Genomic DNA, 14,515 nt, shown 5'->3' with positions numbered 1-14,515 from the left:
GGTGGTGGTTGAATTTGGGACGTAGTTGGATGGAGGTGGTGGTTGATCTTGGGACGTAGTTTGATGGAGGTGGTGGTTGATCTTGGGACGTAGTTGGATGGAAGTGGTGGTTGATCTTGGGACGTAGTTGGATGGAGGTGGTGGTTGATCTTGGGACGTAGTTCGGTGGAGGTGGTGGTTGATAGAGGTGGTGGTCGGTAGGAATGGGCGATATTTTACCGTTCACGATAAACCGTCAAAAAAATTCCTCACGATAAGAATTTGTCATGTTGCAGTAAAAACAATAAATTCCCGTTGATGATGTTTTTGTGTAAAACTTAAAGATTTATGGTTCTGTGTTAAATCCATGTACAACATACGGGAAGGAAGGAAGGAAGGAAGGAAGGAAGGAAGGAAGGAAGGAAGGAAGGAAGGAAGGAAGGAAGGAAGGAAGGAAGGAAGGAAGGAAGGAAGGAAGGAAGGAAGGAAGGAAGGAAGGAAGGAAGGAAGGAAGGAAGGAAAGGGGAGAAGGAAGGGAGAAAACAAGGAAAGGAGGAAGGAAGGGAGAAAAGAGGAGGGGAGGAAGGAAGGAAGGAAGGAAGGAAGGAAGGAAGGAAGGAAGGAAGGAAGGAAGGAAGGAAGGAAGGAAGGAAGGAAATGTGCCTGAAAGAAAGAAAGAAAAAAGGATAAATTCCCGTTGATACGTTTTTGTGTAACAAACATGGTGGATTTATATTTACAAAGGTGGAGTTGAATTGGTATTTTTTTATCGTCATTTTTATCGTTATCGGGATAAATGCCAGAAATTATCGTGATACATTTTTTAGTCCATACCGCCCAACCCTAGTGGTCGGTCTTGGGACGTAGTTTGATGGAGGTGGTGGTTGGATGGAGGAGGTGTTTAGTTAATTGAGGTCCAGGTGGGTTAGGGTTAAACATTTATCCAACTAATTTCCCCCCCAGAAATGGGAGTAATTAGTACGTGTGTCCAGTGAAGACACCAGAAAATATAACTATATTTTATTATCATAAGCACAATGTGTTTCTCTGTTACCCGGCGGGGGGTGGGGGCTTTGGGGTGAGATGGATGAAGGTGGAAAATAAGAAAAGCAACAAGCTGGAACAGGCAGGCGGAGCGTTGGACAAAGGAAAGTTGTACTAACAAGCGCCGGTCCAACTCAGCCACAGGATTTCCAGTTCTGGGTCCAAACAGGTCAGAGGATAATCTGAGTCTGGTTTCCTCTGGACCGGCTCCAGGGATCAGTTCTGCTCTGGCAGATTGTGTCGGACAGGAAACTCCTAAAAATACAGGCGGTTCTTTGTTTGTGTTTGTTTACTCCGAGTCTGTGATTGACACATTAATTTAAACTACGACCGATACGTAGAGAGACGCATTCGACACAATTAGATAAATACAAAACTGGTTCTAAAATGACACTCCAGAACAGCTTCCTGCCAGACGTTTGGTCCAAAGGTAAAAACAACAAAAACACCTCCTGCATGTTCGTTCTAATCTGAAATTAAGGAAACAACTGCACTTTCCACGACCGTGACTTTAGTGATTCTAAGTTTTGTACATCACTTTATGCTCCAGTTGGGTTCTTGTGTAAACGTTTCTCTAATCGTTGTGGGAAACACCAGAAACTAACGTCACACGGGGAATACTGAGCACCTCTGTGATTCAACAGCTTGTAAAATCTTTAACGGCCGAGGACTTTAGCCCAACCTTTGTCACTTCAGCTGGTTGAGGTTTTTAGGTTTTGAGTCTCTTAAGGTGCTTATGAGTCGTCCTCGTTAGGATTGGGCGATATTTTACCGTTCACGATAAACCGTCAGAAAAATTCCCCACGGTAAAAATGTGTCATCTCGCGATAAAAACGATAAATTCCTGTTGATGATGTTTTTGTGTAAAGATGATTTATGGAAGGAAGGAAGGAAGGAAGGAAGGAAGGAAGGAAGGAAGGAAGGAAGGAAGGAAGGAAGGAAGGAAGGAAGGAAGGAAGGAAGGAAGGAAGGAAGGAAGGAAGGAAGGAAGGAAGGAAGGAAGGAAGGAAGGAAGGACGGACGGACGGACGGACGGACGGACGGACGGACGGACGGACGGACGGACGGACGGACGGACGGAAGGAAGGAGGAATGGAGATTGTGGTCGATCTTGGGACGTAGTTTGATGGAGGTGGTGGTTGATCTTGGGACGTAGTTTGATGAAGGTGGTGGTTGATCTTTGGACGTAGTTCGATGGAGTTTGTGGTCGATTTTGCAACATAGTTCGAAGGAGGTGGTGGTTGATCTTTGGACGTAGTTCGATGGAGGTGGTGGTTGATCTTGGGATGTAGTTGGATGGAGGTGGTGGTCGATCTTGGGACGTAGTTCGGTGGAGGTGGTGGTTGATAGAGGTGGTGGTCGGTAGGAATGGGCGATATTTTACCGTTCACGATAAACCGTCAAAAAAATTCCTCACGGTAAGAATTTGTCATGTTGCGGTAAAAACGATAAATTCCCGTTGATGATGTTTTTGTGTAAAGCTGATTTATGGTTCTGCGTTAAATCCATGTACAACATACGGGAAGGAAGGAAGGAAGGAAGGAAGGAAGGAAGGAAGGAAGGAAGGAAGGAAGGAAGGAAGGAAGGAAGGAAGGAAGGAAGGAAGGAAGGAAGGAAGGAAGGGAGAAAAGAGGAAGGAAGGAAGGACGGAAGGAAGGAAGGGAGAAAAGAGGAAGGAAGGAAGGAAGGAAGGAAGGAAGGAAGGAAGGAAGGGAGAAAAGAGGAAGGAAGGAAGGACGGAAGGAAGGAAGGGAGAAAAGAGGAAGGAAGGAAGGAAGGAAGGAAGGAAGGAAGGGAGAAAAGAGGAAGGAAGGAAGGAAGGAAGGAAGGAAGGAAGGAAGGAAGGAAGGAAGGAAGGAAGGAAGGAAGGAAGGAAGGAAGGAAGGAAGGAAGGAGGGAGGGAGCAGGAGGAAAGAAGGAACAGGAGAATTAGGTCATTTTGACCCAAAGGGAAGGAAGGAAGGGAGAAAAGAGGAAGGAAGGAAGGAAGGAAGGAAGGAAGGAAGGAAGGGAGAAAAGAGGAAGGAAGGAAGGAAGGAAGGAAGGAAGGAAGGAAGGAAGGAAGGAAGGAAGGAAGGAAGGAAGGAAGGAAGGAAGGAAGGAAGGAAGGAAGGAAGGAAGGAAGGAAGATTCCCATTGATGACGTTTAGTATATTTAGTATCTTTTAGAGCAGTGTTTTGGCTCCAAAGACTGAATGTGGTGATAGATTTATAGTTACAAAGGTGGAGTTGAATTGGTATTTTTTTTATCGTCATTTTTATTTTTTATTTTTATTTTTATTTTTTATCGGGATAAATGCCATAAATTATCGTGATACATTTTTTAGTCCATACCGTCCATCCCTAGTCCTCGTTGACGAGGCCGTTCCAAAACCTCCGATTCTTCATTACAGTCGTTCTGATGTAGATTCGCTGTGATCCGGATCAGATTGCATCAAGTTTTGGTTGGTCCACCGAGGGTTTCAAGGTGCACTCTAAGGCCATGTTTCCACATAGCCGTATTTACAAAAACAGATATTTCCCCCTCTACGTTTTGAAAAATACCATCATTTACACGAACCTGCATAAATACGCTGTTAAGGTGCTATGAGCAGCCAAACCTGCAGGGGGCAGTGTAACGAGAAGATAAAGTCATGCTAGCCAATCAGAATCCTGGAAAAAAACATCAACAAATGACACGAGTAACTTCCAGTTACTTCCAAGATGAACGAGAGTCTTTCGTTTGGAGTTTCTTGACATTTCAGCTTTTTTCTCAAAATTTTGACTTTTTTCTCAAAATTTCAAAATCTCGACTTTCTTCTCGACATTTTGTCTTTTTTCTCAAAATTTCAACTTTTTTCTCAAAATGTCATCTTTTTTCACAAAATTTTGACTTTTTTCTCAAAATTTCGACAATTTTTATCTTGACTTTTTCCTCAAAATTTCGACTCTTCTCGACATTTCGTCTTTTTTTCTCAAAATTTCTCAAAACGGATATTTCCCCCTCTACGTTTTGAAAAATACCATCATTTACACCCAGAACCTGCATAAATAGCTGTTAAGGTGCTATGAGCAGCCAAACCTACAGGGGGCAGTGTAACGAGAAGATAAAGTCATGCTAGCCAATCAGAGTACTGGAAAAAAAACAACAAATGACACGTGTGAAGCCTGAATAATATGGTTCCGCGTTAAATCGACTGCGTTGGTGTAACGCGGAACCATAAATCAGCCTTGACTGCCAGTTACTTCCAAGATGAACGAGAGTCTTTCGTTTGGAGTGACAGAGAAGTGGAGTTACTTTTAAGTGTGACTTTAGAATATAAAACAGGTAAAATACAAGAAAATATTGATGGTGGCCAAACAAATTGTAAACACAGGTCACACTCATGACGCTGGTGACGTTTCTGTCTCATAATGTGACGTTCTGAAGCCTAAATGTCTGTTTCTCTCTGTTTACAAGCAAACGTGAAGACGGAGCAAATCTCCAATTTGGCCGGAGTTTTCAGAAATGATGGTTTTTGGTGACTTTGAGCTTCGTTTTCGTGTAAACGAACGGCTAAAACGCATGAAAACGCCACCGTTTTTGCTACGTGGAAACGGGGCCTGATTGCAGAGCAAGCCCAGATCATCGCTCCTCCACCCCCGTGCTGTGTTGAGTGTTGCTTGGTTTTCACCAAACACGATGTTGAACATCAAAGTCAAACACCTCCACCTTGGTCTCACCTGTCCAGACGACATTGTCCCAGATGTGGCGGGGTTTGGCAGATGTGCAAACCTCCTGTGGAACTTCCAGTAAATCACTTGTGGGAGGAGCATCTGCTGTGTTTAATACTTTTCATTTGTAATTAATCTTTCTCAATCTGTATTGTTCGAAAAATGGTTTTTATAATCTTTCACAGATTGATGTGCAGCAGTGATCATTTCTCCAAGACCATTGCTTATTTCCTTCCCTATTGGCATTGTGTTACACGGTCCAGTATTAGCAGACATATTGTTCACAGCTCAGTTGGGGTTTCGGGGTCAGGAACCCGACTCCCACAGGTTCGTGTTAAAATGGATCAGAATCAGGTAATAACACACTTCATCGCCATGGTAACCGCCTCAGCCTCCAGCTCTGTTGTATTTGACTCAAGAGAGAGCAATGAGCTAAATGGATGTGAATGTAAATAGAGGAGAGTTCTCATCCTCTAAACAACGGCCTCCATCTGGACCAGCATCATAGACATATTTATAAGATATGGATGAAGTATCTGTGACCCGATAATCACTCAGCCGGTCACCCCCGTCTCCCTGTCCATACATGGTCCCGTCTGAATCGGGCCTGCAGCGTTTTGATGTGGTTTCCTGTCTTAGCGGTGCTCCGTCTCTGAGTGTGTTTCTCATGGTTTCTAGAGAAAGTTCCCTCTTGTGACCAGGAGAAGCTGAACGCCCTGGAAGAAGCTCGGCAGAGTCCCCACAAACCCATCTTCATCCCGGACTGCGGGCCCGGGGGTCTTTACAAAGCAGTGCAGTGCCACCAGTCCACGGGCTACTGCTGGTGCGTTCTGGTGGACACGGGCCGGCCCATCCCTGGAACCTCCACCAGGTAACGTCACGGACTACATCTCTTTATGCCGGGGGTCTCAAACTCATTTTGCTTGGTGGGCCTTGGTTTTCTCGCGGGCCGCACACTCAAAATAACAAAAACGGTGCAAAATTATTTTTTTTCTAATTCTTTTTTACTATTGTTATCTAATCCAATATCAGTTTAGTTAATTTTAAAGGAAATATGCACTTTGTTTACACTCTAATTATGTAAAATATATTTCTTCAGGATCTTTTCTTGAAATTTCTCTTCTTTTTTTTTCAAATTATGAGATAAGATACTTTTAATATAATTTTAAAAAGATAAACAGAAACAAGTATGTTTTTTTTATATTTCGCTTTTTTATAGGAAATTTAATTAAAAGCAAAATCTTTCTTATTACATCCAAGAGTGTTTCTTTGTGATTTAGAGATTTTTCCAGTACAATTAAGTGTATTTATTTTTAAAAATTGGCGCGGATATTTACGCCAGTGTGCCGAACTTCTCTTTTAACTGTTTTACTTTGTCATTTTCCTCGTATTCAAAACTGACATTCTCCGAATAAATATCTTCTATCATCTTTTTTAGCAGTGATATTTTTCCTGCGAAAATATATAATAGTAGTCTGTTAATAAAAATAAACGACTGTCTACAAAGAAATAAAATGGGCAAATGCATTCTAGAAAACTAAAAAAATGTCGAAAACTGCTCTATTTGTGGAATAATGATGGATTTGTAGAAGAAATATATTATCGGATATGCTGCGATTCATGGCAATTATTTATGCCTTCCTTTTTAGTAAATTAACATTTCGGTTTGGCCGCACATTACACACCCCTGCTTTATGCTTTACTGCTTATTTGTAAAAACACTTTCCTGAAGATGTCTGGGACATGGTTTTATTTACAATACCACAAAGATGGAGAACTAGCCGCTCCCTGTCCCATGCCCTGCGTCCATGTCGTTGCAGTTCTGTTCAAACCAGACGATTTTCAGGGCGGAGTCAGGGGTCTGACTCCGCCCACTCTTGAAAGATGTCCTATCAGCTCTGGGGCTGAATCAAAGGGCTCATTCAGACCTCGCGTTAACGCATGTCTAGCGCATTAATATGTGTCCAGGTGCATCTTGGGGGATCGGACTCAACCTTCCCGCTCTGTACCCAAATAAACAAGCACATCAGTTCCACCTGCAAACACCAAATGTGTTTATTTTGAATTGCCAAAGGCAGAAGCTGGAGGTAACTGAGCCAGTAGGGCTGGGCGATATGGACCAAAAGTCATATCTCGATATTTTCTAGCTGAATGGCGATACTCGATATATATCAATATTTTTTCTGTGCCATAATTGGGGTTTCCCCCAAAGCATTATAGCATAGCATCTCTGTTAGCATCTCTGTTAGCTTCATTTTTTTCTGAGGCAAACCCTTAAAAAAACAGTCAGTTTTAAAGCAAAGCCTCGTGCCAAATGTCACACAGGTTCCTTTATTAACAGAGGTCTGCACAATATCAAAATGTATAAAACAAATGAAATAAAAATAAACTGCCTGCATATATAGAATAAAAATGCTTCTTGAATAAAATAAAACAAATATCCCTTTCCTGCATAACAATTAAATTCAAATACACTGTGCAATTAATACAATGTAGACAGTAACAGGCAGACTTTCCACTGAGGTTGACAGTTGTGCAAATAACAAAACATTTGTGCAAATGTCAAATAAAACATTCATGTCAATTTGTCACAAAATAAGCTATATCAAAATCATAAAAAAAAAATTAAAAAAAAAATAATCGATATAAACGATATTGTCTCGTACCATATCGCGTTTGAAAATATATCGATATATATTAAAATCTCGATATATCGCCCAGCCCTAAGCCAGAGCACAGAATATCGGCTGCAAACCTTTTTTTCCCCAAAGAGGAAACTGAACAACAGGGAGCTTCATTGTGTTCATTTCTGCACCTATGCTGATGACACAGGTGTATTTAATGAGCCCTGAATCCATCCCATCAGGCTTTTGTATCCCTGAGTTATCAGACCTGCCGTTGGGGGTAGGCGTGTGTTGAAAAAAATCGATTTTCTGATTCTAAATCGATTCTCATATTAATTACTAAAAATCGATTTGTATGTCTAAAGATCGATTTTTTTTTTTTTTTTTTTATTAAAATGTATTTTATTTTTTTTCCATCATTACATTTTTGCCTGGTTAACTTTAATCCCAGTAGTCCCAGTAGTTATTAACTTTTCTTTAGAGAAAATGCTGGACATTTCAGCTTAAATTTCTAAATGTTATATTAGTTCAATGAAGTTCATATTATCTATATTTACTATAGCTTGTTTGGTTTCTCTGTTATCAGACACGGTTTGTCATGAAATACCTGAAAAATGTCGGGTGCGTCATGGCAAGCCGTGTGTCTGGTGACAGAATAAATCAGACAAGCTAAAATAATTTATTTACTGCTTGAGCTGTTGCAATTTCTTTTTTTTTTTTGCACTTTATATGGATATAGAATGCCTATTTGAGTTATTTATTTCTTAGTTATTTCACAATAATTATTGTGAAATTATTATTTCAATAGTTATTTTACAGTCATATAATCCAGGCAACACTTACCCAAATAAATATCGAATCGGATCGGATCGAATCAAATCTTGATAATCGATTCTGAATCTTAAGAATCGGAATCGAATCGATTCTTGACATTTGAATCGATACCCAGCTCTAGTTGGGGGCTTGTAATGCATTTTAACAGCAGGTCTGAACGGCGTCTTCCTGATTTATTGTGAATTAGTACTCAATAAGTATGGATCCCCTTTTAACTGGGTTGTAACTTTGTGCAAGTGTCCCGCCGTCGGTTCTGGAGTTCTGACGGGCCGTTACTACAAGCAGCCGCAGCCAGGGCTACATTTTTGCCGAATGATGTTCCTACGGACTGCTAGTCCTCAGAGGGACAACCGTATTTGTTCAAGAGTTATAGGCAGTGCAACCGCGAGACACCGTCCCTCATCCCACAGAAGCAAAGTTCAGGCTAAGAAAAGTTGACGGATCACTAAAGTTAATAGACTTTTCCATCCAGACGCCGCTGCTGCTTTTAGATCCAGGTTTAGCTCCAAGGTCGTCGGTTGGAAAGACAATTAGTGTGCAGCAGCAATGGGAATATCTGTAAGCTGTAAACACTCAGCTCCTGGAAGGACTTGTGTTTTCAGATCAGTTGCTAATGTTTACTCTGCCTCTGGGACATGGGAGAGCCACAACGGTTAGTTTCTTCCTCCTCGGAGCCAGAAATGTGTTGAACAATGCGGCTCGTGCTGTGATTGATCAAACCTTCGCTCCGGTGTGATTTGAGAACGCGGGTTTCACGCTTCAAACGCAGACCTGGGTGAGGCGACCGAATGTTTGCAGGGATGTCAGCGAGCTGATAAACACGTGAACCGGCCCGCCGAGCGAGGATGGCAGTCCTTCCGTTGTAAGATGAAGTGTAGATGTTTTTACGATCAGAAGGTTTTTTTTTTCCCCCCAAAGATGCCAAATGAAATGAAAATGAATCGACGGCCCACATTTGATCCCAGGAGTTTCAGAAAAATGTCCCCAGACCAAATCCTGTCCTGCGTTTTTGAAGAATCAAAGTTTCAAAGCGTTTACTTTTTCACATAAAAATATATTCCATTTAACCTCATCACGACCCTCCTCCCTCCTCCCGGGACGGCCCAGTAATGCGTCGGACATCTTGGATCAAGGACTTTTGCCGGTTGTGAAAGAAAAGAAATGACAAGTTGTTGCCCTTTGAAACGAAGGAAGAAAATAAATTAAAAAAAGGCAAATGAGATGCACATGCTCTGGTTTTCCACCGGATCCAAGAAGCAGGACACGAACGTCTGGAGGGAAGGAGTCACGCCGGCTGCAGGCCAGACGCTTTGTCACGGCTTTATTTACACCTCAGCTTCATGTTTTCACTAGCTTTTAATAAGAATGAAGCTTAATGACCTTCAAAAGATCAAAATAAATGAAAAAGTTATAAAACGTTGTGACTACGGCTGCAGCTATCGAATATTTTAGTAATCGAGTATTCTACTGAAAATTCCATCGATTAATCGAGTAATCGGATAAAACATATTTTTGTTTAGTTAAAGAGCAATTCTAAATATACATAAGATGTTAGATGTTTGATAATTGATAGTACTAAGACTAAATTATATAATACAGTAGTTTCATGGCTGTGCATTTAAAAACCCTGAACTTACACCAGTCGACAAAATTCACTGATTCACTCAAAAAACTAAGGATCTTACCAAGAAATTTTCTTATTTCTAACCTAAAAATGCCATTACACCTGATAACACACATAACTTATAAGGTTAGGTGTTTTTCCCACGTGTTAAAATTGAACTTTCATTTGTGTCAAGCACATTTTAAGTTCTAGTTAAGTTTTAAGTTAGAGTTTTGGCAGTGTTCAAAATAAAATTATGAAACCTGCTGTATTGGGGCACATTTTCTTTTAGTTAAAACTGTAGCGGGAACAGAGGTTTACAGGAACCTATGTATGTACCGGGTGAAGGCTGATTTATGGTTCTGCGTTACAACAATGCAGAGCCTACGCCGTAGTCTATGGCATGTTACTAAAACCAAACATATCCGCCATCTCTTTCTTCTAACTTTATGTGCGCGGCGCGGCGGCAGCGCGTTGTGTCGCATTAAATGTAGTCCGGGCGTAATACCTGCTTTGAACTGGTGAAATTAAACGAAAAAAGAAAAAAAAAATAGATAAATTAAACAATTCCTCGAGGCAGAAAAAAATCCTCGATCATTTTTTGTAATCTAATTACTCGAATTATTCGAGGAATCGTTTCAGCCCTAGTCGTGACGCTTGGACTTCCCAGCGAGGATGGACCGGCCTTCGTCCTCGGCACCGACGGCATCTCAGACCCCGTCCACACGTAGCCGGGTATTTTTAAAAACGAATATTTCCCCCCTCAGTTTATAAAAAAATTTGCATCCACACATAACCGAAGATCTGCGTTTTCGACCACATTCATAAGCATTCTAACCGCATTCTATCCGTGGACGCTGCACCTCTGCGGGCTCCGCGGCGGGTCTGCGGGCCCTACTCCGTACGGCGTGCGTCGCCGCGTACCCTACGGTGTAGGCTCTGCGTCGGTGTAACGCAGTAAGCGGTGGTCAAGACCAGAGACCATTTATTTAATAAATGGCTTGGAGAACAGATGCTGGATCATCTGTAGTTCTACAAAAGTCGCACGTCAGAGCAGATTTGTTGTTGTTTTGGCGCATAATGTGACGTTCGAAAACGCAAAACTCCGGTTGTGTGTGTCTACACGCATCTACATAAACGGAGTTTTCAAAAATCTTCACTTTGCCCGGAGTTTTTTTAAACCTTCGTTTATTTGCGTTTTCGTGTGGATGACAGGTCAAAACGTAGGAAAATATCTCCGGTTTAGCAGATATCCGCAGATATCCGGCTACGTGTGGACGGGGTCTCAGTCTCCACCAGCGATTCTTCCCCAAGCTCCAAGTCTTTGTTCCACTTTGGAAAACTAAATAAACGTCTTAATTGATTTTGATGGCAGAAACGCTCACTAGTGTTGTTTCTGGCAACTGTTTCAGTTCTAGTTTTAGTCCAGTCTTTGGGTCAAGCTATTATTTTAGTTTTTATTAGTTTAGTCACGTTTATTCTCCTTTTAGTCGTGTCAAGTTTCAGTTGACTAAAAGTCTGAGCATTTTAGTCTTATTTTAGTCAGAATTGTCCAGGATCATTTTATTCTAGTTTTAGTCAAAGATTGTATTTATCCAAACCCATTTTACAATTCAAACAAGGTTATCTTATTAGGCAAGGCAAGTTTATTTGTATAGCACAATTCAACACAAGGTAATTCAAAGTGCTTTACATCAACATTAAAAGCAGCAAGACACAATTAAACAGTAAATAACAAATAAAATGAAATAAAATGATAAGAAAAAGGTGAAATAATAAAAAGCACAAGTTGTTAAAAAGTAAGGGCAGTAGAGTACAGCAGGTACATCTCATTCTTAAAATGGTAAGAATTACGTTTCTATACGGTCAAAACGTACAAAGACCGGGTCAAATACAGTATTACAAAAGTAATCTGTAACAATTCGTACGTATTATTATATTATTGTTACCTTATAGACTCAAGAAAACATTCATTCCAGATACAGAAGACTCTAATTTGAGTTTACAACATATTTATTTTTCTGCATTTCTCCCCATCTTTTTCTTTTCCGACGACACATTGGGTTTTCTTTTCCACGTCTATGTAGGAAAGTGGATCCAAAGATGGATCTTCTTCTTCTCTCAGCCTTTGTTTTTAATAACGTGAACCTAGAGCTCTGCATTAACGGCATCAGCCTCTAACTCTGCAGCTGCATCTTCTGGATCTGATTCCCCGCTGCAGCGACTGGGATTGAGGACTAACGTCACCCAGCAGAACTAAACCAGAGAAACTACTGAAAACATGGACATTAAACCAGAGAAACTACTGAAAACATGGACATTAAACCAGAGAAACTACTGAAAACATGGACATTAAACCAGAGAAACTACTGAAAACATGGAGATTAAACCAGAGAAACTACTGAAAACATGGACATTAAACCAGAGAAACTACTGAAAACATGGACATTAAACCAGAGAAACTACTGAAAACATGGACATTAAACCAGAGAAACTACTGAAAACATGGACATTAAACCAGAGAAACTACTGAAAACATGGACATTAAACCAGAGAAACTACTGAAAACATGGACATTAAACCAGAGAAACTACTGAAAACATGGACATTAAACCAGAGAAACTACTGAAAACATGGACATTAAACCAGAGAAACTACTGAAAACATGGACATTAAACCAGAGAAACTACTGAAAACATGGACATTAAACCAGAGAAACTACTGAAAACATGGACATTAAACCAGAGAAACTACTGAAAACATGGACATTAAACCAGAGAAACTACTGAAAACATGGACATTAAACCAGAGAAACTACTGAAAACATGGACATTAAACCAGAGAAACTACTGAAAACATGGACATTAAACCAGAGAAACTACTGAAAACATGGAGATTAAGGATCTTTGTTAGAACATTTCGTCTCGTTTTGGTCAACGAAAATGAAGACACGTTTTTGCAGAGTTTTTATTTTGTAATCTACATTTTAGTCTGGTTTTTATTCATCTACGATATTGCATTATATATTTAATTATTGTTATCCTCACATGACCAGCATTTTCGTTGTGTCTCGTTTTCCTCAGGTGATAAAGGTTTGTTGACGACGATATTTAGTCATAATTTTTAATTTTTGAGATTAAACAGCAAGTATTAACAGCTAATGATGCTGTAAGGACCAATCAGCTCCCAGAATGCTGATAGAACTGCTTTCAGAAACATCATGTGGGTCAGAATTACCAAACAGATCCAGGGAGGAAACAGAGACGGATGAAATCGGTCTTATTTTTTCCCCAGATTCCAGTTTTATTTTTTCCCATTTTCGGTCTATTTCGGTTTTTAATTTTTGAGAATTTGGTTTTTTATGCAAATGTAACCCCAAGACAGTATACAAAGTAATGAAATATAGCCAATTTATGCAATTATAACCTAACACTTTAATGTTTTCATACCTTTAAACATATTTAAAGGCAAAAACATGGCACCAGTTATTCCCGTGTCGAACAAAAAAATCATTTTTTGGGCATAAACAAAAAAATACCAAAAGTTGTAATGATGAAAACAGAGACGGATGAAATCGGTTTTAGTTTTCCATTTTTTTTGGTCTATTTCGGTTTAAAATTTTTGAGAATTTGGTTATTAGCATTTTATGCATATGTAGCCCCAAGACAGTATATAAAGTAATGAAATATAGACAATTTATGCAATTATAACTGAAAACTTTAATGTTTTCATACCTTTAAACATATTTAAAGGCAAAAACATGGCACTAGTTATTCTCATCTCCAACAAAACATTCCTTTTTTGGGGATAAACAAAAAAAAAGTTGTAATGATAAAAAAAAAATCGATCTTTAGACATACGAATCGATTTTTAGGAATTAATATGAGATCGATTTAGAATCTGGCCTCGTCTTCACTCCTGCGAGGGTCTCTCTCTCTCCAATCTCTGGCTCACTGGTTTGGTTGGCAGCGTCTCTGTTGTCCGTTGACTTAAATGGGCCGACCAGCATTTCCCGCTCTGAATTATGGGTCTGGCGCGTCACCGTGGCAACAGAAGCTGGGAAAAAGTTTTCAGGCTTTGATTCAAGTATCAGCCAAATCCGTGTCCACATGTCCCCCTCTTTTAACGTCTCAACCTTTTCGTTTGTTGTGGTTTGCTTGTGTTTGGTGTGACGGGTCCGTCTCTCGTCTCTCTGAAACAGGTACCAGAAGCCGGAGTGTGACGGAGCGGCGCGATCTCGCCTCCCGGACATCGAGGACCCGTTCCAGGGCCGAGAGCTCGCAGGTTCCCTTCCCCGCCTTCTGTTTCACAACTGGAGAAACTTCTTTCCCATCACTCTGCAGCTTTCCTTTCCTGAGAAAGGAGGAGATTCCTCGGTGTTTGAAGTTCCCGCTGCAGCAGTAAATGCTCCATCATGTCAGAAACACAATGTCTAAGCAGATGAATCTATTTACCAAGCCACGAAAGTTAAATTACTAAAACATGGTGTAGAAACTCTTCTAACTCACCTGGCTCCTTCACAATAAAAGCCCCCCCGTTACCAATAGAACACCTTTAACCCTTGTGCTGTCTTTGGGTAAAGGGAGGGTGAAGGGAGAAAAGAAGGAATGAAGGAAAGAAGGAAGTAAGGAAGAAAGGAGAAAAGAAGGAAGGAAGGAAGGAAGGAGAAAAGAAGGAATGAAGGAAGGAAGGAAGTAAGGAAGAAAGGAGAAAAGAAGGAAGGAAGGAAGTAGCAAAG

The 14,515-nt window shown here is 40.5% G+C and overlaps 1 protein-coding gene across 8 annotated transcripts in view; it reads left to right on the top strand.

Annotated features, from left to right (window-relative positions):
- Positions 1-14,515, top strand: part of smoc1 (SPARC related modular calcium binding 1) — a 117,327-nt gene that overhangs the window by 69,924 nt on the left and 32,888 nt on the right. For all 8 annotated transcript variants that reach the window (XR_009784243.1, XM_061743370.1, XM_061743369.1 and 5 more), the window contains 2 exons: positions 5,395-5,587; positions 13,979-14,061. Coding sequence is in view for 7 of the 8 variants with exons in the window: in XM_061743370.1 (XP_061599354.1) it covers positions 5,395-5,587; positions 13,979-14,061 (276 nt within the window). In the remaining variant the exon portion in view is untranslated. The remainder of the gene's footprint in view (positions 1-5,394; positions 5,588-13,978; positions 14,062-14,515) is intronic.

Source organism: Cololabis saira, chromosome 16 (genome assembly GCF_033807715.1).
Source record: "Cololabis saira isolate AMF1-May2022 chromosome 16, fColSai1.1, whole genome shotgun sequence".
Lineage (NCBI taxonomy): Eukaryota > Metazoa > Chordata > Actinopteri > Beloniformes > Belonidae > Cololabis > Cololabis saira.
Note: the sequence above shows the minus strand (reverse complement) of the source record. Positions and strands in the feature narration are given on the sequence as shown.